This window comes from Salvelinus sp. IW2-2015, linkage group LG1, assembly GCF_002910315.2.
Source record: "Salvelinus sp. IW2-2015 linkage group LG1, ASM291031v2, whole genome shotgun sequence".
Lineage (NCBI taxonomy): Eukaryota > Metazoa > Chordata > Actinopteri > Salmoniformes > Salmonidae > Salvelinus > Salvelinus sp. IW2-2015.
In genome coordinates this window covers 26,005,357-26,033,062 of record NC_036838.1, presented here as the reverse complement: position 1 = coordinate 26,033,062, position 27,706 = coordinate 26,005,357, and the positions used below count along the sequence as shown (strand labels likewise).

The 27,706-nt window shown below is 42.5% G+C and overlaps 2 protein-coding genes across 2 annotated transcripts in view; both read right to left on the bottom strand.

The window, feature by feature from the left end:
* Positions 1-1,297: 1,297 nt before the first annotated feature.
* On the bottom strand, positions 1,298-6,163 carry LOC111963611 (acidic mammalian chitinase). The gene is made up of 12 exons (XM_023987138.1): positions 6,099-6,163; positions 4,626-4,692; positions 4,434-4,463; positions 3,966-4,170; positions 3,808-3,864; positions 3,412-3,577; positions 3,075-3,199; positions 2,728-2,851; positions 2,341-2,523; positions 2,083-2,199; positions 1,850-1,976; positions 1,298-1,707 (listed from the first exon to the last, which is right to left on the bottom strand). The coding sequence occupies exons 2-12, from the start codon at positions 4,648-4,650 to the stop codon at positions 1,499-1,501; spliced, it is 1,368 nt and encodes a 455-aa protein (XP_023842906.1). The 5' UTR covers positions 4,651-4,692; positions 6,099-6,163; the 3' UTR covers positions 1,298-1,498.
* A 265-nt stretch (positions 6,164-6,428) lies between these two features.
* Positions 6,429-27,706, bottom strand: part of LOC111963596 (contactin-2) — a 98,548-nt gene continuing 77,270 nt past the window's right edge. Inside the window, exons 3-22 of the mRNA XM_023987133.2 lie at positions 26,483-26,624; positions 26,188-26,360; positions 25,799-25,894; positions 24,810-25,022; positions 24,439-24,541; positions 23,922-24,103; positions 22,136-22,272; positions 21,852-21,981; positions 21,573-21,723; positions 21,077-21,204; positions 20,715-20,890; positions 19,540-19,660; positions 19,113-19,271; positions 18,764-18,984; positions 18,380-18,614; positions 18,061-18,176; positions 17,138-17,324; positions 16,076-16,188; positions 12,996-13,164; positions 6,429-11,394 (exon numbers count right to left, since the gene is read on the bottom strand). Coding sequence (XP_023842901.1) covers positions 11,285-11,394; positions 12,996-13,164; positions 16,076-16,188; positions 17,138-17,324; positions 18,061-18,176; positions 18,380-18,614; positions 18,764-18,984; positions 19,113-19,271; positions 19,540-19,660; positions 20,715-20,890; positions 21,077-21,204; positions 21,573-21,723; positions 21,852-21,981; positions 22,136-22,272; positions 23,922-24,103; positions 24,439-24,541; positions 24,810-25,022; positions 25,799-25,894; positions 26,188-26,360; positions 26,483-26,624 — 3,062 coding nt within the window. The 3' untranslated portion in view covers positions 6,429-11,284. The remainder of the gene's footprint in view (positions 11,395-12,995; positions 13,165-16,075; positions 16,189-17,137; positions 17,325-18,060; positions 18,177-18,379; positions 18,615-18,763; positions 18,985-19,112; positions 19,272-19,539; positions 19,661-20,714; positions 20,891-21,076; positions 21,205-21,572; positions 21,724-21,851; positions 21,982-22,135; positions 22,273-23,921; positions 24,104-24,438; positions 24,542-24,809; positions 25,023-25,798; positions 25,895-26,187; positions 26,361-26,482; positions 26,625-27,706) is intronic.

The following is a 27,706-nucleotide window of genomic DNA, read 5'->3' as shown; positions in this document are numbered from 1 at the left end:
TTGTCCAATTAGCTACTTTTGTTAGCGTGTTTGGTACACCTATCCAAACGCTTGTGCTGGTCGAGCATTTCTTCGGACAAAAACTTCAAAAAGTMATATTACAGGTCGAAGAAACATTTCAAACTAAGTACAGAATCAATCATTAGGATGTTTTTATCATAAATCTTCAATAAAGTTCCAACCGGAGAATTCCTTTGTGTCTTGAGGAGAAACGGACCGCAAGTGGATATCATGTGAAATGCGCATGACCAGGAAATGTCTCTCTGCCAGTAGCCTGACTCATTCCCCTCTTATTCAGTCCCACAACACAGTAGAAGCCTCATTCAAAATTCTATAGATGGTTGACATCTAGTACATCTAGTACTAGGACATGGGTTGAAAATATACCAACCTCAGATTTCTCACTTCCTGTTTGGATTTTTTCTCAGGTTTTTGCCTGCCATATGAGTTCTGTTARACTCACAGACATCATTCAAACAGTTTTAGACACTTCAGAGTGTTTTCTATCCAATACTAATAATAATATGCATATATTAGCAACTGAGACTGAGGAGCAGGCCGTTTACTCTGGGCACCTCTCGGCACCTTTCATCCAAGCTACTCAATAGTGCCRCTGCAGCCATAACAAGTTATCCTCTGCAGCAAAGTAACTCTGGGTCTTCCTTTTCTTGTGGCAGTTCTCATGAGAGCCAGTTTCATCATAGCACTTCATGGTTTCTGCAACTGCACTTGAAGAAACGTTCAAAGTTCTTGAAAGTTTCCGGATTGAGTGGCCTTCATGTCTTAAAGTAAGGATGGACTGTCGTTTCTCTTTGCTTATTTGAGCTGTTCTTGACATTATATGGACTTGGTCTTTTACCAAATATGGCTATCCTCTGTATACCACCCCTACCTTATCACAAACCAACTGATTGGCTCAAACGCATTAAGAAGGAACTATATTCCACAATTTAACTTTTAACAAGGCACACCTGTTAATTGAAATGCATTCCATGTGACTACCTCATGCAGCTGGTTAAGAGAATGCCAAGAGTATGCAAAGCTGTCATCAAGGCAAACGTTGAAGAATCTCAAATATATTTTCAATTGAATTGTAACACTTTTTTGGTTGCTACATGATTCCATATGTGTTATTTTATAGTTTTGATGTCTTCACTATTATTCTACAATGTAGAAAATAGTAATAATAAAGAAAAACCCTTGAATAAGTAGGTGTGTCCAAACTTTTGACTGGTACAGTATGAAAAACTGACAAGCAAAATGAAACATTCATAATATTGTATTCAGTCTTACAATATTGTGAGTATGGTATTATTTTTATTTGAGAAAGACAGTAACCTGACCAATAGAAAACGACAAAATGAAAATAAGTATATTTTCAAAAATTTTGCCAGTAGCAGTTCAGGATCAGTTCCTAGGGTAAGTTATTGCCGTTACAGCTAGTTGTCATTGAAGGTTGTTATAGCATTCTAACTGGTCCTACATAGTTAGCAGTCATTCAGGGCCAGTCACAGCACTTGCAGGCATCAATATAGACGAGTCCGGACTGGCATCTGTGCAGGTAGGTGTTTCCACGGAAACACTGGAAATAGGTGGTGTTGTCGATGACGTTGGCGTACAGGCCATCTGGGCGTCCGGAGCAGAAGCTGAGGATGGGGTCAGGGGTGGTGGTGGGGGCCCGAGTGGTTGTGGGCTTGGGGGCGAAGCCTGGGAGGGAGAAAGGGAAGGAGGGGTGGAGGAAGGGAAGAGAGTGGGAGATGAGATGATATAAAGACCTACCTTTACTGTAGTTGACTTATGGGTTTCTAAAAAAAAAACTAGAATTTAACTTAAATGGAACTGAATTTACCCAGAGAGTTGCGGAGGTGATTGACAAGAGGGAAGGAACCATCAGCACAGAAAGCACCAGTGAAGTCATCCATGTCCAGCGTCCACACGGAGGCTCCTCCCAGGTTCTTGTTCCTCAGCCAATGGACCTGATGGAGCAAAGGGGACAAAGACAGATGTGTAAACATGGACATGGGTATATAGAGAACTTGATTGATTGATGGATCGATTGACTGAGATGTTCCTGGCATGTACCTTGGCAGCGTAGCTCTCCTTGTTGTCATAGCCCACCCAGGAGCTGCCCTGGACAGCATAGGGGACCTTCTGCTCATCAATCCACTCAACAGTGGCGCTGGAGGTGAAGGCGCAGACCTGGGAGAAGTGAGAAGCGTTCTGTTAGCTAATGACAAACGAACAGATAAACAAACAAACAACACAATATAACAGAGTGTTTTGAGATCCATGGCCTGTTTGCTTTGAGTTTGAGAAAAAGGCCTCATATATCAAATGTACCTCGTAGTAGGACCAGTATCCTGCTTCGCGGGTGAATGGGCCGGCGTCAGCGGGGCCGTTGGCGGGGGCTCCCAGGCCAGTGTTGGTGGTGGTGAGATGGTAGGTACGGCCATAGGTGGAGAAACCCATCAGCAGCTTCTCAGCAGGGGCACCGTTGTCCAGCCAGTAGGTGATGGCAGAGTCCTAAATCACATGGACAGGTGGTTAGGACAAGGCAGCAAAGTTGGAGGACATCAACACCAATATTTCTATATGTAAATAGTTTATTTACAAGTTTCCGTTATATAATCATGGTCAATAACACAATGGTTTACAAGTACTTCCTGGTTTAATACTCAGCATGGAATAGAATCAATCCTAATAAAATCAAGTGTGTGTTAGTCTTACGACGTTGAAGTCGTAGTGTGTCACTGAGTCGTGACTGCTGCGGTACAGGGGGCTGTTGTGCCCGGTTGCTCTCTCCCAGTGTCCGTGAAAGTCATAGGTCATCACGTTGATGAAGTCCAGAGAGCTGCAGAGACATAAAGAGACAAGTATATGAAGTATAGTGTGCTTGTTGAGTTTGTAAGATTCATGAATTGGATGTATGGTGTTATTCCCTGTTATAAGGTTTTCCTTCATTGACTAATTTGTCTTTTTAGATCAAATGTAATTTACACCACAACTCTGGTATAAAATCATTTCAAAATGTGTTTGACGAACGTCTCTTTCACCCTCAGTCACATGCTGCCTACCTGGCGATCTGGGCCACCTCGTAGCTGGAGTTGATGGTGGGCCGTAGAGCAGCCACGCTGGCAGACAGCAGCAGCTGGGTTAGCTTGGTGTCTCTGGCGTCGTCCATAAAGGCCTTCTGCAGCTCCTGTAAAGCCATACAGAAACATAACGTTCTGACAGAAAGTAATATAAACGATTTGGCCCTTCAGGCCGAGCTAACCCCTTCAGCAGGTGGTAGATCGCTATACAACCATAACTAGTCCCAGAAAATGACAGTAACACATTGAAAGATATTGGTGCAAATCCTCACTCGTGTTATAACTGTCAGTAAAAAAAAAAGGTTCTGTGCAAGCTTACCCTGACGAGCTCGGTGAACCTCTTCCTGTCTCCGTTGGGGCTGCCGTTCTGAGTGGGGTACTCCCAGGCCAGGTTGAGACCGTCAAAGCTGTGGGAACGCAGGTAGTTGATGGCTGACTTGATGAAGACCTGGCGGCTCTCAGGTTTGGACACCATGCCAATGAATCTGGAGGGGGAAGGAGACATAATTTAACCGTTATTCAGGTTGTGAGCCTATATGAAAGGACTGAAACCTGACAGACACAGCAGTCCTCCAGATTAGGACAAAAACTGGGAAACACTATGATAATTATAATTGATTTCTCAGGTGCTGAGTGCAAAAAGACAAATCTGCCTTATGTGGAATTGCGCAATATAATATCGTGATCAACCAATAAGAATCATCACTAGACTTACGGGCTGAGTCCGTTGACTGTGCCTCCGACAGACAGCAGAGTCTTCATCATTGGGTTCCTGCGGATCAGCGAGATAAGATGAGGAGTCAAACCTAGTGTTCATCATGGAGTTATCAACTAAGGACCAACTCTCACTGAAGTCAACCCAGAGTGACTCACACGTTCTTCAGGTTGTTGAGGCTGTTGTATAATGTTTCGTCGTTCCACTCGATGGGGGCGACCTGGTTGAAGCTGTTAATGGTGGCCAGGCTGTAGATCACATGGGTGCAGAGGAAGGGGTCGATGTTCTCAGGGGTGAATTTCCCACTGCTGGGGCGGTACTGGGCCCAGTTGGTCATGTGGCACACCAGTTTGGTGGATGCGGCTGAAGGTAGAGAATGAAAACTATTCAGAGACAGAAGTTCACATTGACCTTTTGGGGTACCTTAAAATAGCGAGCTGGACATTATGCTTATTGGGATGCTCTCTTTATTATTCCAAATGCTTATGGGGGATCTGTGGTTTTTGATGGGATTGCCAAGCATCTTGAGTATGAACCACAGAATTAGGTAGAGATAAATGATGTATTCTATTGTCTAGACATTTCAGTTGAGAAATGTAAAAAAAGTTGATGAGGGAAATGCTTACCAATCTGCACCATCAGCAGAAGGCCCAGACCTGAAGAGAGATGACAGTGTTAACATACACTGAATGACCCAGGCCCAGAGGATCATGTTGAAGAATAATGATAAGAATAAGATGAGGGTGATGATAATGGTGAGGATGATGATAATGATGAGGATGATGATAGGGATTATAATGACTGAAGAAGCCATGTACCTGCAAGCACAGTGAGTCTGGCCATTGTGTTGTGAAATCAAGTCTGTTATCCTTAGAAACAATGTACCTGTACAAATAAATACAAAATATGACATAAATACATGAAGAGACACATGAACTAATACAGAATTACTTAAATATAGATATACAGTGATCCCTCGCCACTTCGCGGTTCACTTATCGCGGATTCGCTATTTCGCGGATTTTCATAATGCATTTTTTTTTTTTTTTTGGTGCATTGTGCTCTGCATTCTGATTCGCTAAAAACTCACTCCCGCTTCTTGTATCAAAACATGCTACGAATTGTGCTATCATTTTGTCGTCTCGTGCAGTTATGTGTACGTACATAAAACAGCTTGGCAAATTTACATTAAGTTGGCCAAATTATCTTGTAATTTCGAACATCTCCTAAACCCATAATAACCCACTGCAGAGCGCAGTCAGGATGCAGCGGCCCAGTCTGAAGAGCAGTGAAACGGCCTACACGTGAGTCACTGTATTTGTATACATGTAATAGTTGCTAATTGTAAAAAAAAAAAAAAATTCTATTTCGCGGATTTCACTTATCGCGGGTCATTTTCGGAACGTAACCCCCGCGATAAACGAGGGATTACTGTATAACAACATGTTATAATTATACAATTTTAACATTTCATTATTTAAATACTTTTTTAAAGTATAGAGCAGTTTAGTTGTTATGTTGTTAATTCAGATGAAACAAGTTTGTAAATATTAAGTATTGGATACTGTTCGTAATACACAATCCATAATATTTAGCAATAAACCTATGTTTCTATAATAGCGAGATAGCAAACAAAGCCAGATTTATGTATGTCCAGACCTAGGTCAAATGTATAAACAGTTTAAAATACTTGAGGTGCACTTTACATAACTTGACTGGTACAATGGAATCAATAAAATGTTCCCAAAAGTGCAAACTCCACCCACCCCGCACTGTGTTCAATAATGTACTTGAACCAAGTCTGTTGCATGCATACAGATGTAGGATCTTAAGTTGATCACTCTTTCATTGCTGAGAGTTTTCCTGCACAGCAGGAAATTTAAACTTGTAGTGTATTTCAGGTGTAAAAAAGCTTCTAACGTTTGTAATTTCTACCTTGAAATTTCTGAATTATTTGCCGTAATGAAAAATGTATGTACCCCTACGAAAAAGTTCCTTTAATTATAATTCGCATAATAATTCACATTTCCTGTTGCTGCAGAATTATTTTCCTACTGTAGCAAACTGGCTCAAATGAATATCCTACATCTGTACACACACTCATTCACTGTTAACATACCTCCTAGAGGTATGCAATTCACAAGTTAAATAATAAACACACTTTCATCACCATGTCATCCGTGATAAGTAAGGTGCAATATAGTAGGGATATTACCTCTGATATTACAAGCAATGTTACATAAATGAATATAAAGTTACATACTACATACAATACATGAATACCATATTACCTTTCTCCACCAGTGACAGAGGGAGAGTTCCTACAGTAGCTGTGCTGTGTTCTTGCTGCTTTATGCTTCTCATTTTCCCTAATAATAATTGGTACCAAAGTGCAAGTGATAAGATTCCTGGGTATTCTGGGAAGTGGGAGACGAACTGATTACCTAATAGATTCAATTACACACACTAGGCAAAATGGCAAGTATTATGACTTACTTGAAAAGGGGATATTCATGCTGCTAGGTCACAACTGACATAATAAAGCAATCTAATATGATCGTGCTACATCTGCCATGCAAATTCAACAGTGGTAAGGAAATAAAAAACACAGTGGAACAAGCATGATTTAAATACAATCCCAAGGTGTTTATTGAGTAATATTTACAAGTGCCATACCTCACCTTCACTTTCCCATTTAATCACAGATTTAGWAGGGCCCAATGGTATCAGAACATTTCAACATTTCAGCCCAGCCAGCTGACAGACAAACACATCCTAGAAAACAGGTTGCCCTTAACCACTGATACAGGGACAGATTTGTTTTCATCCCTTTATGGTTCAGGTTATGATTAGGGGGAGTGTACTCTGATCCTAGATCTGTGGTTAAGGGAAAGCTCTACCTCAATAGCCATTGTAGCTTCCACCASGAAGTTTGATTTGAACCGACCAATCAGACTTCTTGAAAATGACACATAATATTCAGAGAACAGGGGTTTGAAAAGATGTCACCTTAGTATTACAGAGATGCTGTAAGATGATAATTACTTTTAATGGGTCCTTAGCTGATGGGAACTTTGCATACGAAAAGCGTTGGGTTAACAAAAACATTCACACACACACATACGCAAATGAGCTAGCAAATGAGCTAGCATTACGCAAATAAGCTAGCATTAAGTACATAACCAAAAAGCCAGTGTTTCCAATATTTCCAATTGGGTTAGAAACCAAGCAAGGGCAGATCACGTGTACTTGTATGTCTTTCAGGCCTATACCAGTGCTTAGTGAAGAAGGAACAACACTAGCCACCAGAGAGTAGGCCATTTGTTCTGAGTTTGTGAGCTAAGTGTGTGCTAACAACTGTACTCTAGCAGTACAGTACCGCACAGTATCTACAGACCGATGATGAGTGAGATCCAGTGTATATATATTTCTTTACTACAATAACTCCTATCCTGCTCTTGATGGAACATAGGCTGCTTTCCCAATTGGCGGCTCTATCAGTTTATCTTGAACATTATTGAACAGCTAGATGAGATATACTGTATGGTGATCTCAGAGCTGGGTGATCCAGTAGCTTACAGCATTACCGGCCATCTGTTAGACCCTGCAGTTGCTGCTACATGGAGGAGAATGAGATATCATATCACCAGCAACGTTTGACTACAGTTTGACAGGCAGGTTGAAAGAGAGTCAAGTTGACTCCCTTGTCCTGCAGCTTTGTATAGCCAGCCAGTAGTACCAATCACACATTCACTGTCTTCAACTACGAAGTGTGAATTTGAGTTTCCCCAAGTAAGTCATCACTGCAAGACATCTGGATATTCACATGTTTTTAAGCTGCCCTCTTTCTTTTAAAGGTACATTGAGCCACATACAAAAACAGTTTATAAAACACAACAATATAATCCAATATAAAATGACCCTGAACACCGTCAGGCACAGGGTTAAGTAACTTCACACACTAAAATCGAAACAACATCGTTGGTCTAAACATAAAAACTGCCAGGTGGGGACTAGTGTGGTGCTGAATATGTCTATGTATTATAAAAACAATATTACTGTCACTACTGGGCACTCTGGGTATACACTTCGGGGGAAAGAAATGCTATCTAGAACCTAAAAGGGTAATTCGAATGTCCCCATATGAGAACCCTTTGAAGAACTATTTTTGATTCCTGGGAGAACCCTTTTGGTTCCAGGGTTCTACTTGGAACCCAAAAGGGTTATCCTATGGGGACAGGTGAAGAACCCTTACGGAACCCCTTTTTTTCTAAGATTGTACTGGTGTTGTTGCTGTACTAACAGATTGTCATCACCATGTTTCATGTCCAGAGTGTGTTTGTATCTTGCTCATTCGGATGTTGACAATCAACCGATGTCTGTTTAAGAGAGTCAATAACATCATAATAACTTCTATACAGTTGTGGGCACAACAAAACACCAGAAAAACCATCATCCAACCACTTCCTCAACAAACCTTTTTCACCTCCCAGACTTTTACAAATAACAAAACACAATATGATTTTGGCTTCTCCGGACCGCTTGCAAACCATAAAAAGTATTGTTTGATTCCTACACTCCTGAGATGTATCGAAATCATGAACTTACAATTACAATTTATGATGACCCACAAACCCTGAAGTGCCACACAACTTCTTGATACCTTGCACTGTTCTACTGCATAGAACAACATGTAGCAGCAGAACTGTACTGATACTGGTCAACCTGCCTATGAATGTTTCAGAGCAACAGAAATGAAACAAAAAAACAATAGACAACATACAGTAGTTGCCATTTTGTTTCCTGTTGCCTAAGCCTCATCTACCGGTAGTTCTATTCAGAACAGACACACTGTGTTGAAATGGCTGTTTACCATTGAACTACTTGACGATGCCCAAAATCAATAGTTCAAGGTATTATACAGAACACACATTCCACAGACTTTACAGGCGCAAGGGGGTATCACATATGGAAAAAGAATACCCACTGTTCAAATGCTGCCATGGTTTTAATGTACAGTGGCAACAGGCTTGACAAGGACAGTGGTTGACATGTTAGTATTGTAACGTTGGGAACATTGGGAACATCTAAACAGTGTGTGGGTATTATCCTTGCTTTCCACCCAAATCAATCCCACAAGGGCTTCATGATTAACTAGCAGATGCGGCATGTTCCTTAGATGACGTATCCTTGCTGTGAACTCTCCTCAGACAGGCAGTGTTTATGGCAGAAGTGTTGCATGATTAATAATAGTTAATGAACAACAGGACATGTTATGTAAGAGGTGAACGATAACGCTGTACTTTGTGATCAGTCTTCAGTGCCCGCTTTCATCGTTTTATTGCAACAATTGCCAATGGCGAAATACTCATCTTACACTTCAGCATAGATGGGTTTCATAACCATCCCAAAAACACTGAACGTAAATTGTTTTCCATTTGTGTCTGAATCTTCTAGACAATGCAGAGGCACAAAAAAAAGTGTAAACAAAGAACTGATAAATATATTTATCAAGTTGAGTTATTCATCCGGACGCTGTCACCGCCATAACGACATCACATGAAACAAACAAACCAACACACGGGCAGAAAATCCTAGGACGAGACAAAGAGTTGTATCGTAAGAAAGTAAGCAAGCGTTCATTCACAGGGAGTTCACTTTGAAGTAGACTTCCTGAAGAACCATGAGATGTATGAATGACATCACTGTTTAATCCCCCCTTCATCTTATTCAAGAGACAAAGAGTTGGTCAGTGTCTGAGTGAACCAGAGATGTCTACTCTTCTGTATGTACACATGATGTTCTACATACAGAAGTTAAGTTGGGTGACATATAGTGCTAAGCGATTAACCAAAATGTTATTTTTTGTTTTTTAATTAACTAATTGACCGATGTCGGTTCAATTATTTGAATTTCATGTATTTCTCTTTTTTTTACTGTAAGCTCAATGCACCGTTTCTCTACAGAGAAATCAGATCAAGCGCAAACTGTGATGTAGTAGGGAGATGTACTTTTCAACAGCCCAATATTCTACATAGTTTACTGCAGAAAATGTGGTAATTAACTATAATGACCATAATCCATTGCGTGCCTACTATCTCTACCCGACAATACAAGTGATTGATAGTTGGTATTCAGCAGTCATAAAAGTATGCCTTATTTACTTGGAAGAACTACTAAAATAGTGATTTCGTCAGACAACGTAGGCAGCAGCTCTATAGCCAGATAATGCATAGGATGACTCATTGGGGAGCACAGAGATAGAAGGCTGGCTGGCTGCAACTGCATGAGCAGAGATGAGACAATGACCTGGAATAAAATAAAAAGGGGCCCAATCAGATCTGCTTTAGCCAACATCCGCAAAACTGATGTTTTGACCGTGTAGTAGGTAGAACTGTGTTAGAGCTGTCAAATCCCCAAGCAGCTACTGGCATTATACCTAAAGTGGACATTACCATTGGCTGCAATGAGTCACAATAAGAGAAATCACATGCAGCCTTGATTACAAATTTGAACACTAGAATGTGAGATGTAATCTAGACCTTGATTAGTCTGATAGAAATCCTTACTATTTAAGTTGAATGATTTTACAATTTCAGTGTAATTATTTCTACATAGCCTACACTTTCTTATTCTGAACTTCTCACGCAAATGGGGCGGGTGTAGCTTCGTGACGATGATCGCCAGAGCAGCTGCTCACCGATTTGACTGCAGTACAGTTTCACCTCTGACACCTCCAAAACATCCACCCGCACGGGTGTCTGCTGTTGCCAGTTACTGCTTGATCTGATTGAATCTAGTCCAAAGTTATCAAATAAAACAAATGTATACATACACAACTGACATATTTTATTAATAAAGTAATGTGAATGGTTAATAAGTGATATGCAGTATTGGGTAGTCACTACCATCATGGGGCTTTAAAAAACAAAAATCTGTGTTATTACAGCATTCAACCCACATTATGCATAGTGCATTTATTGTAAAAAAAACAAACATTGAAACCGAAATCCATTTTTTACATTTTTTAAACTACACGAAACTGAACCGACTTCAGAAAGCACGACTGAAATACGCTATCGAGCTTAGGGTTCATAGCAGAGTAGGGGGAGACATGGAGAGTGTGACGCATTGCCCTGCTGCTGTGAAGGAGGACAAAAGCCTCTCGTTTCCCCATAAGGCATGGTTCTAATGACACCAATGTAATTGACAATCAGGTAGTCTGACCACCCCCTTAAAACCCATAGACACACACACTTAAAAAATGTCCCGGTATGATGTTCTTATAAAAAGAAGAATAAAATAACCATTAATCATTTTAATTCCCCCATCCCCCTTGCTTCAAATATTACCCACCACACACCCCTGTCCACCTGTTCAAATTCCCCTCCCCGCCACAACAAAACAATAGATAGGTGAATCTGAACAATAGGCTTGACACCATGACTATGACACAATGTCCAGGGACTGGCGGAGATCACAGGTCCAGTAAGCCAATAAGAGTGAGGGAGAGTGTGGCGGTGAGAAGGAGAGGAGCGTGATTGGACCATGGGGAACTTGCTTGGTTCTGCACCATCATTCCAGTTCCTGTTTGAGAGGAAGAGAGCGACAGTGAGAGAGATGATGGGGGGGGGGGGGGGGAATTGCAGATATGATCTAGTACAGTATTATCCCAACAGTTGCCTTTTTGCTTTTTTGAGGAGTCACAGCTAGGGTCTCAGAATAGTGAAAGACAGGTCCTAATATGGAGCACAATGGAAAAACGAATTGACTCACGCGGACTCATTTAAACCTGTCTCTCTGACTGGCTAAAACAGCTCTATTGTGTTCTAACTTTAAGCAGTCTTAAAGGTGCAATATGTAACTTTTTGGGTGACACAACAACATTTTCATAGAAATGTGAGTTATAGATCTGTCATTCTCATTGAAAGCAAGTCTAGGAAGCGGTAGATCTGTTCTATGTGCTCTATTTCTAAGCGTCCATTTTTAAGTTTTGTTTTTGCTCTTTTACTTTCAGTTTTGTACACCAGCTTCAAACAGCTGAAAATACAATATTTTTGGTTATAGAAAATATATTTCACAGCGGTTTCGATGGTACAATGATTCTCTACACTATACTTGCTTGTTTTGTCACATAACCTGACATTTTTGCAACTAGGAAATGATGGAGTGATTTCTGCATAGGTCATATTTAAGCAGAATCTAAGTACTAATGTGTGTGCGTGTGTGTGGTGCCGGCGCACACGTGTGTACAGTACAGATGTAGGATCTTAATTTGATCACTCTTTTGTTGCTGAGATGTTTCCGCACTAACACACGGTTATATAAACAGTATTCTACTTTTCATGTAGCCTCATTTTGACCAGATAATAACCTAACCACCGATCAAGCAACATTAAGGACTAAATGTTCAAATCCTGCTACTACAGGATTATTTTGCTGAGACAAAATACGATCTTTCATCTGTATGTGCATGTCTGCGTGCACTAATACAGAGCCCAGTGAGGCAAACCCCCATTAACCCTCACTTTCTCTCACTAAACCCTGTCATTCAGTGACAAACCTCAACTTCCATCAGCAGCCTATCAACCTAACCTCACAGGCAGCTGTCGTGTCTAGCCGTCGGTTGATACAAAATACTAATTAGTCKCTCTTGGTTCAAATTAGCACTTATGCTCTTGTACCCTTCTGTGTGTGACAGCTAGCTAATCCTGTTAGCCTCAGGCAATGCTAGCTGTTGGGGTAGACTCGGTGAAGAACAGGAGGAGAGATTTGGTTTATTTCCTCCTGTAGTGAGTTCTAGTCACAGCAGGAGTGGTGTTGCTGCTAGGCAAGTCCCAGGTGGGGATGTAACTTAAACCTGACACAAAACCTTGCCTGGATAAGCTCTGGGGCTATGTGGTGTGTGACTGAAAACATGTGTTGTGCCGAAGTCTCCTTTCCATTAAACCTCAGTGTCAGTGGCTACGTCCCTATTATATCTSCTTCCTCCCAAAGTGTGCAATTGTTCACTTCCCTTCACTGATTTGAAAGGAAATGACTGGCATATAAATATGGTGGAAATTCCCTTTAGTATAGCTCATCCTTCCACCAATCCAATGCTTTTAGATTTGTGGGAAGTAGGGAATGAATGTACACTTCAGGAAAAAGGAGATATTATTGCGACATACCCAGTCAGTCTGTCTCACCTGAGTCGCGGGAAACAATGGTCTCGTGTGCGGCTCCGTCTCCTCCCTCCCCCCAGGAGCGTATCTCCAGGACCACATAGCCGTTGTCTTTGGGTAGGGGCAGGGTGACGGACGTTTTCCCCTTGTCCAGAACCTTCAGTGCAGACTGGCCCTCATGCTTATACAACACCTGAAAGAAGAGAGAGGGAGGGAACAGCWTCACTTCAGATTCTGACAAACTGTACAGAGGAAATCAGTTATTTCATGTTTTTCCTTTGCCCCTTTGTTCAATGTTTGTTGAAGTATTTTTTGTTTAACAAGTGTTAGGAATTTTGTTAATAAATAATTAAAACAATTTCTAGCTTTAGATAAAACTATAACTAATTGAACTCTGCACACCTGGTGAAAAGAGATTTGTGTTGTGGGTTATAAAATAAGCAGAAAGGGTCGTTAACTTCTTGGAACTATAGGGGGTGCTGTTCCGCATTAGCATATTTGGGTCTCCAAATTAAACTGCCTCGTGCTAAATTCTTGATCGTACAATATGCATATTATTGTTATTATTGGATAGGAATAAACTACTCTTTCTTGTTTCTATAGATATCTTAGATAGTTGGAATTTTGTCTTCTGTAGTCGTTCAGATACAATTTTTCTACAGCACTTTTCAATGACAGGTTTCAGTTTTCAGAAATTTTAACTCTTGATCGTAAGCGATGTCTGTTTTATAAGTGGCGACAGTGAATGCTATGAAGAAACCGACCATCTGCCTACGTCTTCCTCTACAGTGGTTTTCGGTACTGCTATCACGTATTTTGAATTGAAATCGATGGTACATTCACACCTATTATAAAAGACCAAAATGTATAGGACCGCCCCTTTCTCGGTCTGTCGCCTGAAGGCGTGTAAAGGCCATCGGACTTGCCTCGTTGTCCAAATCGTTGTCTAACCAGCAATATTTCCCGTCATGTTTTCAAGTTAGTTAATAATATGGTAAAACATCAAATGTAGTTAATTGATACCGTTTTATAGCAATTTATATCCGTTTAGTGCGATTTGTAGGAATTTATATTTTGTTTCACTCTGAACTTTGGACACTTTGGGTGTTTCCGGTTCTGTTGTGGTGGACATTTCGAAGGAACAGAGGACATCTATCGACCAAAAACGTTTATAAACATAGAAAGGATACATTGGCCCAAAATCTGATGGAAGAACAGCTCAAAGTAAGAAATTTTATATGATAAATCGTGTTTCTGGTCGAAATATTTTTAAACGCATATTTCGCCATTTGTTTGGTATAGCTTCACTTGGCGAACCCCTGTATGAAAAGTAAGGTATAATTTTAAAAATGTGTAATATCAGCGTGCTAATTAAGAACTAATTTGTCTTTCATTTTCCATGTCAACTCCTGTATTTTTTATTCAAAGTATATGATTAGCTTTCCAATTAAACTAGGATCACTCTGATAGATGACGTCAGACAATTGAGGCTTGATTTCCTAGTATTTTTATTTGTGTAACCACGGTTTTGTATGGCTAAATATGCACCTTTCGAACAAACTGTTTATGTATATGTAAAATTATGTTACAGGAGTGTCATCGGAAAATTCTGAGAAGGTTATGTGAAAAAATTAATATATTTTTGGCGTGTATTATCGTTATAGCGCTCTTTGGTGGAATCGATGCTCTGGTAACGTTTGCACATGTTGGTATGCTAACTTATCGATTATTGTTGTTTTCGCTTGAAAAACGCTTAAAAATCTGAAATATGGTCTGAAATCACAAGAACTGGTCTTTCCATTGCTATGCTTTGTCTATTTTTTATGAAATGTTTTATGATGTATGTAATATGGTCATACACGTTCGCTATCTAGTTAATTCTAGTCGATTTGTGATGGTCGGTTGCAATTGTTAAACCTGATTTCTACCTGAAATATGCACTTTTTTCTAACACAAACTATCCTCTATATACATGAATATGTTATCAGACTGTCATCTGAAGAGTTTTTTTTCTTGGTATTGGATATCAATATCTTAGTTGAGCCGAATTGGGTGATAGCACCTGAAGGGAAGTAAAACTGATGGAGTTAGAATAGTGGTGTATTTTGCTAACGTTTTTAGCTAATAGATTATTACAATATTTGTCTTCCCTGTAAAACATTTTTAAAATCTGAAATTGGTGGCTATTCACAAGATACTGTATCTTTCATCTGGTGTCTTGGACTTGTGATTTAATGATATTTAGATGCTACTATCTACTTGTGAAGCTTATGCTAGCTATGCTATCAGTGTGTGGGGGGATGGGGGGTGCTCCCGGACCCGGGGTAGAGGCTCGTTAGAGGTTAAACTATGGTTGAACTGACCCAACTTAGCCCTGAGATGTTTAGATAAGGCTGTGGGTAACTTTTTAGGTCTTCCACTATCTTGAGTTGTCTGCTAAAGTGGTAATAAATTATAGTGAGCCTTCAGGAGAATAGATTATATTGTGTGTCATGTGTGTGCGCTGGGAAGTTGGAATGAACTTTTGAACCTGTTTTCTATTAGTCAGGACAAGGAGACTTATTCTGTAACCTATGACGTCATATCTTGTATATAAACCTGTTGTTTATGATCAAATGGTAGCGTGCTCCGAGAATAAATACTATTATCTAATTTTAATAAGACTGTATCCTGTCTATTMTATGTTAATAAGTATCTTACAAATTCTTATAAATAGACAGATTGATTTTAATTAATGAGTACATTAGAGGAATTATTTAATTCCACTAACACAAGCTAATGTCTTTATTCCTTTTCTTTTTTCTCTCTGCACACTATCACATTATAAAAACAATAAATGATTGTTAATGTTATCTGTTGATGATATGCCATATCATGCTCTAAGATTTTTTTTATATGACCTTTTTATTGCTCTGCACATCTGATTATTTACAGAAGTAGCTCATTATGATTTATCCAAACAACATGAATCATTTTGACCGCATATCCCCTTTCCCTTCACACATTTTAAACATTCTTTGAAATATTTTGACCGTGCATTTGCAATATGACAAACACATATTCACCTGCACACACACCTCTCCTTCAAAACAGACACCACTCACCTTGTAGCCCAGTACAGCTGATTCGTTGTCTAGGGCCTTGACATGATCCCACCTCACAGTTACCCATGAGCCATCAGTCTTCCAGAACACGTTGCCAGGGGGGCGATTAGGAGCTGTTAACATTAAAGAACAGACAACAACATATTGGCTGGTCTCTCACCTTCTGAAACTTACTTGACCAAGACATGACCAGGAAGTTATTGAGGAATTACAATTTCATACTTAATAACTTGGTAATACAAAAGGTCTCACGCACAAATTATAGATACAGCAATGTTATGATAACCAAACTGTAACCGAACTGCAAACTAAAAGGCATGATATCATATATAATATATTAATATAGGTATATTTCTGCGTAATGTTGATGTCCGTGTGTTCCGAAAGGGTTCTTCAGCTTTCCCCATAGGAGAACCCTTTTAAGTTCCAGAGAGAACCCCAGGAGAAGAGGAGAAGAGAGAAGAGAAGATCCTCTGTATCAGGATCTAAATCCCCCACTAGAATCCCTTAACACCCTTAAAGGAAAATTCCACCCTCAAACAATTTTTTGGTATTTGTTTCATCAGTCCATTGTTGATATAGACCCAAAATGTTTTGTATGTCAGCGATCAAGTTTTCAAGAGATATGACAAAACGCATCATACAGGCTGTATTTCGGGCATTTTAAAAGTTACATATCTTGAAAACTTGATTGCTGACATGCAAAACATTTTGGGAACTACAGTGTATATCAATGGACTAATACCCAAATATTTTTAGGAGGAGTTTTTCTTGAAGCCCAGTGCATACCGGTAGTCAGGTGCATGGTGGATATCTCCCCTCCCAAACACACTGTGTGTTTGAACCCCTGGGGTATTCTCAGCTGGTAGGGACAATCCATCTTATCCCACATGGGAGAACTCATACTTACACTACTGGCTCAACCCAGTTATGTCACATCTGATCCCTTGAAGAGGGTTGGGGCCAGGGGACTGAAATAATATTTGAGTGTGTGTGTTTGTTATGTCACACATACAGTACGGTGTGTTGGTGGTGGCAATACTGTGTGTGTGTCCTACATACGTGGTCTCCTGGTAGTGACAGTGGATTTGGGTGAGGCTGGTCCTGTCCCAGCGCTGTTGTAGGCCAGCACGGTAACATGGTACCGGGTGTTGGGTCTCAGTCCTGCCACGCGAGCCGTTGTCTCCAACCCGGCTGTACGCACACGGTCTGCAGCTGCCTCCCGCTCATGCTGACGCCAGTACCGGATCTGTAAACACACATTTTAGTGTGCTGATGCCACCAAGAGTACATCTCTGTGAAAAACTGGGGGGCCGTCCCCAAAAAAGAAACGATCAAATAATTATGACTGTTTCTTTCTCACAATATACTGTGAGGTAAATATGAACAGATCACTTGAAGGCCCTAAAATGTAAGCATTTTGTTATCTCTTAAACAGTTTCCTTTTAAATGTGTACAATGAACAATAACCAGATTAAAGAGCAAAGTTTCCTCCAGCTGCCCTGTCATAACATTAATGACTCATACTCTGACTCTCCCATTTTTCCCCCTCAGGGCCATCATGATAACCAACCATCAGACCTAATCTGCCTGGCGACGGACAAAAACATGCTGATCCCAACTAAATAACACATCAAATAAATGAATAAAACCTTTATTAGTCGGGGGATATAAGATATCAAGGCTGAGGCGATGAGGTGAGGTCATCTCCAGGGCAGTGTCACTTTTGCCTCAGAATGGTAATAGCACCATAGTTGTTACCTCAGTTACCTTTCACACCAGTACTGACTGGTTCAGACTGGTTTGAACCTGAAGTCTAGATATGCGTCCCAAATTGCATGCTATTCCCTTTATAATGCACAACTTTCGACCAGGGCCCATTGCTTGTCACATTGTTAGGGGTAAATGCACATGTCGGGGTATATCGTATGATATATTTCATGGTATATGTATATGTTCATGTGTATGTTGTGCAGGTCCTTAACCTCGTAACCTCTGAGGATGCCATTGGCGCTGAGGTGTTGGACCGGGTCCCACGACACCTGCATCTCGAATGCCGTCAGAGCCGTGGCGTTGATCCTCGAGGGCGCCACCGTGGGCTCTGCATGGAGGTGGCAGGGGTCAGAGGTCAGGGGTGAAATTAGGGTTGAGGATTATATCCAACACACACAAGTACGATAAACACAGTGAACAAATGTGGTTGGTAACTTCATTTTGTTTTTTCTGTTTTTGTTCGCCCTCTTGTGGCAATGTAGCATAATGTTCCTCATCCTTCTTGTATAACCCAGATCTGTTCTGACTCACCCTCCTCTGCAGAGTGCACCAGGGCGATCTGGCTGAAGGGACCCTCTCCTTTACGGTTGTAGGCTTTGATCTTCACCTCAAACGGGCAGTAGGGGGACAGGCTCTGGTTGGAGTACACATAGCGAGACGACTCCACGTTGGAAACACGCTCCACCACCCATGTCGGAGTGTTCCGCTTCCGGAATGCCAGGATGTAGCCAAAGCCATCTCCATTCTGGTACTCTCTGGCCATGGGCTGGGATCAGATTCAAACAAAACTTCATGTCAACTTTGACAAAGCTCTCCATCTAACTCTCTCTCTAAAGTGCGCACACACACACACACACACACACACACACACACACACTCAGGCACACGTACACATACACAGACAGACACACTTACGGTCCAGGTGATGATGAGTTCGTTGCGGTCTCCTCCTCCTCCACCTAGTCCACTAGGGGCAACTGTGGGACCTGCTTGCTGGGTGCGTACGGTGTGAGAGGACATGCTAGGCTCTCCACTACCCAGGATGTTACTGGCGATGACCTGGAACTCATAGTCCATCCAGGGCAACAGGCCAACCACACGAGCCGATTCCGCATTGCCTTCAATGTTAGATGGGTCTATGGGAGAAGAGAGGAGGAGAATGCGGGGGAAGGAAAGAAGGAGAAGTCAGGGACTAATTGATTGACACAAAAACACACAGGTACACAGATAAGCACACACACACAGACAGTGGTGGTCCTCTTACCTGTCCTCATCCTCTTCCAACCAGGAGACAGCGGAGAGTGACCCATGATAACATACTTCCCGATGGGGCTGTGGTTGTCATAGCCACGACTCCACCGCAACTCCACCGACGTCGCGGCAACGTTCTTCACCACCAAACCGCCGGGAGGTCCCGGGGGACCTGAGAAGAGACAGTTGGAGAATGCCTAGTCAGGACTTTTATCTAACCTCCTTCATTTACATGCAAGTACAAATTCTCACCCAGAAAGTAGTGGACGTAGCTCATTGTGGCCTGGGGATAAAGATGATTATGTAAGTAAGTAATTAACTAAAAAATCCTTATAAAATGTTACAACTAAGTTCTGTAATGCTGTAAAACAAACATTTTATAAGGATGACCATCATAGAAAAAGGTCAGGTGAGTTGTTGTGATATGATCGGGGTCTTACCTCTGACCACCAGTTTAGCGGAGGCTGAGGCGCTGTCCACCACGGTCTGAGCTGTACAGCTGTATGTACCTGCCTGACTCAGCTGACCACTCACTATCAACAGATCACCTATGGTCTCCTTCTGTTAGAGAGAAAGAAAGACAGAGAGAGAGAGAGAAAGAGACAGAGAGAAAGAAAGACAGAAAGAGACAGAGAAAGAAAGACAGAAAGAGACAGAGAGACAGACAGCGCAAGTGAGAGAAAGACAGAGAGACAGACAGCGCAAGTGAGAGAAAGAAAGACAGGGAGAGAGAGAAAGAAAGACAGAGATAGTAAGACATACAGACAGACAGAGACAGACAGACAGAGATACAGACAGAGACAGACAGAGAGACAGACAGATAGAGAGACAGACAGAGAGACAGACAGAGAAAGACAAAGAGACAAAGAGACAGAAAGAGAGAGACAAAGAGACAGAAAGAGAGAGAAAGAGAGACAGAGAGAGAGAGAGAGAGAGAGAGAGAGAGAGAGAGAGAGAGAGCTTGTTCAGAATTAGAGACATACTCAGTAATTGGAGACATGGTCTGTCTGATACAGAGAAACAAGCCAGGTATTCAGTATTCATATAATCACAGTTTCACAGCAGTACTGAAAGAAATTTTAATTCAAATGAAATTCAATTATATCCAACACTCTGCTTTGAAAGTCTATCCCATTATAAGACGACTCCAATGACAGTGAAATCATAGTGCTGACCATAATTTGTTTGGGTCAGGATTATAAACTCTAATCCCCAGTAAACCCAGGGGCATGGAAAACGGCAATGTCACATCATCAACATAGAAGTGTTTCATCAGCAAGACGTGAACAGTAGGGTGTGACTCTGCACATTAAATGGATAGTTTCCTTGATATGGTCTGCAACTTAGATTGAAATGAGGCATATATCTGACTAATGTCTTGTAAATACACCCTGCTTAATGGTTATTTTCATTAACCCTACTATTCACTCAAAAAATCATATTAAATGTCATTTTGATTAAAAAAATAATCTGTTATTCAATTTAGTTTGATTCAATTTCAAACGGTTTGATTGAAAATAACCCCAAATGAACCTGTGGATTCTTTTTGTCTTATTCATCATTACGCACACCCATTCCTGCAGTGGTACATTCTACTGTGGCCTGACTAACTCACCCCCTCCACACGGTGGTACGGTCCGGCGGGGTCCTCCAGGTCCAGCATAGCTCCATTATGAGCCCAGGTGAAGGTGAGGTCCATGGTGGGGTCATGRGACGCGTGACACTGCAGCGTGACGTTCTCTTCCTGGTTGATGTCAGCGTTGGAGGGAGCTAGGGTGATCTTAGTGGCATCTGGGGAAGAGAGGGGAAGGAGAAAGTGAAGGAGGAGAGTAGGGGAGGAGTGAAACTGTCTTAAAACTACACAGGTGTTTCAGTGGGCCAGTGTGTGTGTACACGTGTGAAAGAATGTGCATGCCATGTGTATGCAAATGTGTGTGTTTTTTGTGTATGTATGTGTGCATCCATGCTTTTGTGTACCTCTAACTGACAGGTGTCCAGTGCTGTTGGCCTTGCCCAAGTAGTTCTCAGCAAAACAGGTGTACTTCCCCTCATCTGCCCTGCTGATGTTGTGGATCCACAGGATCCCATCTGGAGTCACTGTCACCCTGGGATTAGAAGCAGGAAACGTAATCTTTATTATCTCAAATGTTTTCATGTGTTTGCAGTTTGCACTTGTTGTTAGGTGGGAGTATTGGACAAAATCGAAGCTAGAACATGAGACACTTTTCCTTCAGATCACATTTAACTTTAAATCTCCACACACACACACACACACACACAACACACACACACACACACACACACACACACACACACACACACACACACACACACACACACACACACACACACACACACACACACACACACACACACACACCAGAACTGTTGAGGCTTTCTGAATCAAGCCTCAGTAAGTCTGAATCTAAGGTTAAAGTGAGGTTCAGGGTCAGGTGTGTGTTTGTGCGTGTACCTGCTATTGTTTGTGAGGAGCTCAGTGCCACGGCTCCAGAACAGGGTAGGTTTTGGGGCGGCTCGCGGCCGACACTCCAACATCACCTGCCCCCCTCGGGCTGCTGGGACCAACCTCCTCACCGGGTTGGAGCGGAAYTCTGGGGCCTGGACTGGAGACCACAACACAGGGGAGAGGACAGGGAGATAGAGAGGTTAGAACTCGGGTGTTAAGTTGCATTTCTCTTGGGCTGCAGTGTTTACGGGGTTTGGTTTTAACCCTTGAACCCTGACCTCTCACCTTGCACCCTCAGTTCGGCGTTGGAGTAGATGGTGTCGTGTTTGTTTTCAGCCACACACTGATACATCCCAGAATCCTCCAGTGCCAGGTTGATGACCTTCAGACGACCCCCATTGACCTCCACTCGGTCCTGATGTCAGAGGGATGGATGGAGAGATAGAGGAATGGATGGAAGGAGATATAGGTAAATGAATAGGGAGGGGGAAAAACATCACATAAGGGAGGAGAGAGACGAGCGATATGGGCTTGTGTGTCTATGTGTACGTGTGTGTGTGTGTATATACCTGTGTGCTAAGGGGCTGTCCATTGCGTAGCCAGCGTATGGAGGGTCTTGGTTTGCCAGCAGCCACACAGGTCCAGTGCAGTTCTGAACTGATCTCCACCTCAGAGTCACTCATCACCTGCAGCCACTCTGGCTGGGCTGAAGGGACCAAACAGATAAACGGACAAGTTCACAGACAAATTCAGGTAAACTCGTATGGTTCTGATGGTCATATAATGGTGATATTCAGGGGGAACAGGGTTTCAGACTTGCTGCTGGATACTACACTGAACAAAAATATAAACGCYACATGTAAAGTGTTGGTCCCGTGTTTCATGAGCTGAAATAAAAGATCCCAGAAATGTATCATATGCACAAAAGGCTATTTTCTCRCAAATGTTGTGCACAAATTTGTTTACATCCTGTTAGTTGAGCATTTCTCCTTTGCCAAGATAATCCATCCAGTTGACAGGTGTGGCATATCAAGAAGCTGATTAAATGGCATGATCATTACACAGGTGCACCTTGTGCTGGGTACAATAAAAGGCCACTCTAAAATGTGCAGTTTTGTCACACAACACAATGCCACAGATGTCTCAAGTTTTGAGGGAGRGTGCAYTTGGCATGCTGACTGCAGGAATGTCCACCAGAGCTCTTGCCAYAAAATGTAATGTTAATTTCTCTACCATAAGCCAACAGGCCTCACACTCAGACCACYTGTAACCACGCCAGCCGAGAACCTCCACATCCGGCTTCTTCACCAGTGGGATTGTCTGAGACCAGCCACCCGGACAGCTGATGAAACTGTGGGTTTGCATAACCAAAGAATTTCTGACTGTCAGACACCGTCTCAGGGAACAAACTGTCAGACACCGTCTCAGGGAAGCTCATCTCGTGCTTGTTATCCTCACCAGGGTCTTCACCTGACTGCAGTTCAGAGTCGTAACCGACTTCAGTGGGCAAATGCTCACCTTCGTTGACCACTGGAATGCTGGAGAAGTGTGCTCTACACGGATGAATCCTGGTTTCAACTGTACCAGGCAGATGGCAGACAGCGTGTAGGATGTCGTGTGGGCGAGCAGTTTTCTGATGTCAACATTGTGGTATGGGCAGGCATAAGCTACGGACAACGAACACAGCTGCATTTTATCGATGGCAATTTGATTGCACAGAGATACCGTGATGAGATCCTGAGGCCCATTGTCGTGACATTCATCCACTGCCATCACCTCATGTTTCAGCATGATAATGTACGGCCCCATGTCGCAAGGATCTGTAGACAATTCCTGGAAGCTGAAAATGTCCCAGTTCTTCCATGGCTTGCATACTCACCATACATGTCACCCATTGAGCATGTGTGGGATGCTCTGGATTGACGTGTACGATGGCGTGTTCCAATTCCCGCATATATTCAGCAACTTCGGACAACCATTGAAGAGGAGTGGAACAASATTCCACAGGCCACAATCAACAGCCTGATCAACTCTATSTGAAGGAGATGTGTCGCGCTGCATGAAGCAAATGGTGGTCACACCAGACWCTGACTGMMTTTCTGATCCACGACCATACCTTTTTTTTTAAGGTATCTGTGACCAACAGATGCATATCTGTATTCCCAATCATGTGAAATCCATAGATTAGGGCCTAGTGGTTTTTCAATTGACTGAGTTCCTTATATGAACTGTAACTCAATAAAATCTTAGAAATGGTTTCATGTTGCGTATATATTTTTGTTCAGTGTAGATCAGGTTATGAGGAATGTAAGCTTTGTTGTTTTGGGCTTGTGTGTGTTTGTGTCTCTTCCCTACCTTGCACGTTGATGCGTCCCTGGTGTGTGTCGCGGCCCTCAGAGTTGTAGGCCTCACACTCGTACACTCCCTCGTCATGGAAGGTCACCTCAGGCAGAGTGAGGATGGGTCCCTCTGCACTGGCCCCGGCCTTAGACGGCAACAGACCATCCACCTTCCTCCAACGCAACTTTGGGACAGGACTAAGGTGATGGAAAGGAAGCAGTGGGGGATAAAGTGGGAGAGAGGCATGGGCAGAAGGAGGGGGATGTGAAGGAGAAAGAGGAAATGGGAGGAGGGAGAGGCAAGAAGGGGAATGCAGGGAGAGAGTGTGTGGATACAGATGAAATACAACAAATCCTGTATATAGATTGCTTACATACTTTGTGTTCTTCTTATTTTTATTTSTCATGTGTTTTTGTTCTATCTTGTTATTTTTAGTATTAAATTGCTATTGATTACTGCATTGCTGGTGTTAAAGCTTGCAAATTGGAGATATTTTAACAATATGGGACAATAACATGGATCAGGGACTTACTTTCCGTAGGCAAAGCATTCCAGCTGGGTGGTGTGTCCTGCCAGGGCGTAGGTCTCTGCTGGAAAACGCACTTTGATAGCAGGAGCTGACTTCCTGGCATTGGCTGTGGTTAATAGAGAGGACATGTCAACAACAGAGAAAATGGCTGATACATGGCTAAACCTGCACTTCAAGTCTCCCCTCTTAGAATACAGCACTGTATTCTCTGTAGTTCCTTGTCAATTGAAATGTCAAAAGCTTTTCAAAGCTGCACAATTACCGTGTAAGAGTAACAGAGTACTTGAATAGACCTTTTCTCTCTACACACACACACGCGCACACACACGCACGCACGCACACGCACACGCACGCACACACACACACTCCTGTACCGTCTGGCTGCACGGTGAGCTGGTTGGCCTTGCTGAAGGTACTCTTGGTACTGATGTCCATGTCGATGGTGGTGAAGCAAAAGTAGCTTGCTGTATCGTTAGGCTCCGCCTTGGCCAGGTACAGGTTGCCCGTTACCTGGGAGACGAACCACCGACCCCCYTCAGGCTTCACGAAGCTGGGGAAGTCGTTAACGAACCAGCGGTAGGACAGCGCTAACGAGAGGAGAAGGGGACAGAAAGAGAGAGAAACGAGAGAGACTTAATCAATGTGCCTTAAATAGGGGCTTATCAATGAAAACATTCCACAAACTTTTTCAAGGGAGCACTCAGAGAGGAAGCAGAGATTGGACAAAAAGGCTTCTCAACAGTTTTTACCCCCAAGCCATAAGACTCCTGAACAGGTAATCAAATGGCTACCCGGACTATTTGCATTGTGTGCCCCCCCACACCCTGCCCTCTCTGTTTATCATATATGCATAGTCACTTTAACTATACATTCATGTACATATTACCTCAATTGGCCGACCAACCAGTGCTCCCGCAAATTGGCTAACTGGGCTATCTGCATTGTGTCACCCACCACCCACCAACCCTCTTTTACGCTACTGCTACTCTCTGTTCTCATATATGCATAGTCACTTTAACCATATCTACATGTACATACTACTCAATCAGCCTGACTAACCAGTGTCTGTATGTAGCCTCGCTACTTTTATAGCCTCACTACTGTATTTTTACTGTTGTTTTTATTCCTTTACTTACCTATTGTTCACCTAATACTTTTTTTGCACTACTGGTTAGAGCCTGTAAGTAAGCATTTCACTGTAAGGTTTTGTATTCGGCGACCTGTTGTATTCGGCGCACATGACAAACAAACTTTGATTTGATTTTGATTTGATTTGAGTATGTGTGTGTGTGTGTGTGTGTGTGTGTGTGTGTGTGTGTGTGTGTGTGTGTGTGTGTGTGTGTGTGTGTGTGTGTGTGTGTACCTGGGTAGTGGGCGGGAGCCTGACAGGCCAGGAAGGCACCTGCACCCTCGTACACTGTCTTTGGGCTCTGCCCTTCCCCAGAGAAGTCACGGAGGTCTAGAAAAACAGTAAAGAAGGATGTCACAAGAAGATAGAAAACAAACTACACAAAACAATGGGAAAAAAACTCAATTAAACCCAGTCAAGAGTACCACAAGACGAAAGTGTACTTCTCACTGAGCAATTTCTTCTTTTCACTATATAAACCAATCAATGGAATGAGATGAGATCCACACAAAATTGAGTTTGATGAATAACAACGGGYATCCAATACGTCTTGATTAATATGCATCAACACAGAGAATGGTAAATAGATAAATATAAATAAATGAATAAATGAATGTACTCACAGCCGAATTTGAGATTGGCGACGCGGCTGAGTATGGTGCCACAGCGGTTCATGGCCAGACACTGGTAGGAGCCTCCGTCACTGCCGTACTGGGGACCACTGATCACCAGGTTACCGGCTACCAGTGTATACCGGGGGTCCCCTACCGGGACATTCGTACCATTCACATGCCACCTACCGGACAGGGAGGGGAAGAAGTTACATAACGCTGTAGAGATGAGCACTTAGTACCTGTACCACCTCTTTGATGACTGCTTCTCTGATGTGTGTGTGTGTGTGCACATGTTTGTTGTTACCTGTACGTAGCAGCAGGGCTGGCTCTAGCCTGGCAGCTGAGAGTAACTGTTCCCTTACTGAGACCCTCTGGGTAAACCACACTGCTGGGCTGCTCCTCAAACACTGGTCCACTGTCATGACCCGTTATGCACACGTCCCCGCCTGTCAACACACACATACACAAAATCAGAATTACCAACCACCCAATTTCCTACTACCAGCCCCTTCCAATCAATCAGGATTTAGAGTAAACAATTAGATTCCAGATTTTTTTAAGGGTCTTTCCCTTTTCAAACTGTATTCGACTGAAACTGTGTTGTACTGCGGCTGTTGAAAGACACTCACATTTCAAAACAACTTGTTCTGTATCACTACAACATATTTCTTCTTAATCAAATGGGAAGGGAGCATCCCCAAAACACCATGTATCACCATTCAGAAATTCAGTTAGAGGTAAATACGAGTTTCATCTGTGCTTTGGGAAGCCAAAGTCAGAAAATGTGGAATTGTCTAATTGAATGAGAAATGTTCACAAATTACAGTGGAAGTATTTGATTAAATGTAATCTAATCCATTTTAATCTCATCTAAATAATGTACTCTGGGATGGTGTTGAGATGGCCTGTTTTCCCCTATTCCCTGTTCCCCTGACAGAAAACCCATAATTATGTGTTCATGTCTCAGAGATGTGTGTGCGCATGTGAGTGTGAAACAGGAGTTGTGCAGGCGAGCATTATGGTAAAACAACCATCTGCACTAAAAGTGGGAGTGAGATTCAAAGGTTGGGAATCTGGAGGGGATACAGGCTGTCAGGGACAATACTGTCCGGTACTACAGTGATGAAGAGAGAAAGAGGAGAGGGAATTAAATGGGGAGAGGACATAGAGGTGAAGAGTGAAAAGAGATTGAGTGTCGGGGTGGCTAGAGGGAGGAGAGGCGCGGGTAAAGGTGGAGAGGGGGATGAACAGAGGGGAGTAGAAGGGTGGAGGGGTGGAGAGAGAGAGGGAGATGAGAGAAGCAGAAGGTGCAGGAGAAACAGCCGGTTGGAACAGACAGCTAGCTATTCTCCAGGTACACAGAGAATCTGTCCATGTTATACAGCGCAAATTGGGTTAGAGACGCCTCATGAACATATGGGAATCTAATGCTGAATCCTCGTGGCACAAAAAGTGTGTGCGAGAGAGAGGGAAAGAGGGAGGGAGGAAAAAAGAGATAAAAGAAAGAGATGGTATTTGTGCACATGAG

What these genes read in the sequence shown, in the direction of transcription:
- LOC111963611 (XM_023987138.1), bottom strand. Translation starts at nt 4,650, where the DNA reads ATGGCCAGACTCACTGTGCTTGCAG. An exon ending in CAGACTCACTGTGCTTGCAG is followed by an intron (nt 4,464 to 4,625) that starts GTACATGGCTTC and finishes ATCTCTCTTCAG; the next exon opens with GTCTGGGCCTTCTGCTGATG. An exon ending in TCACCTCCGCAACTCTCTGG is followed by an intron (nt 1,708 to 1,849) that starts GTAAATTCAGTT and finishes TCTCCCTCCCAG; the next exon opens with GCTTCGCCCCCAAGCCCACA.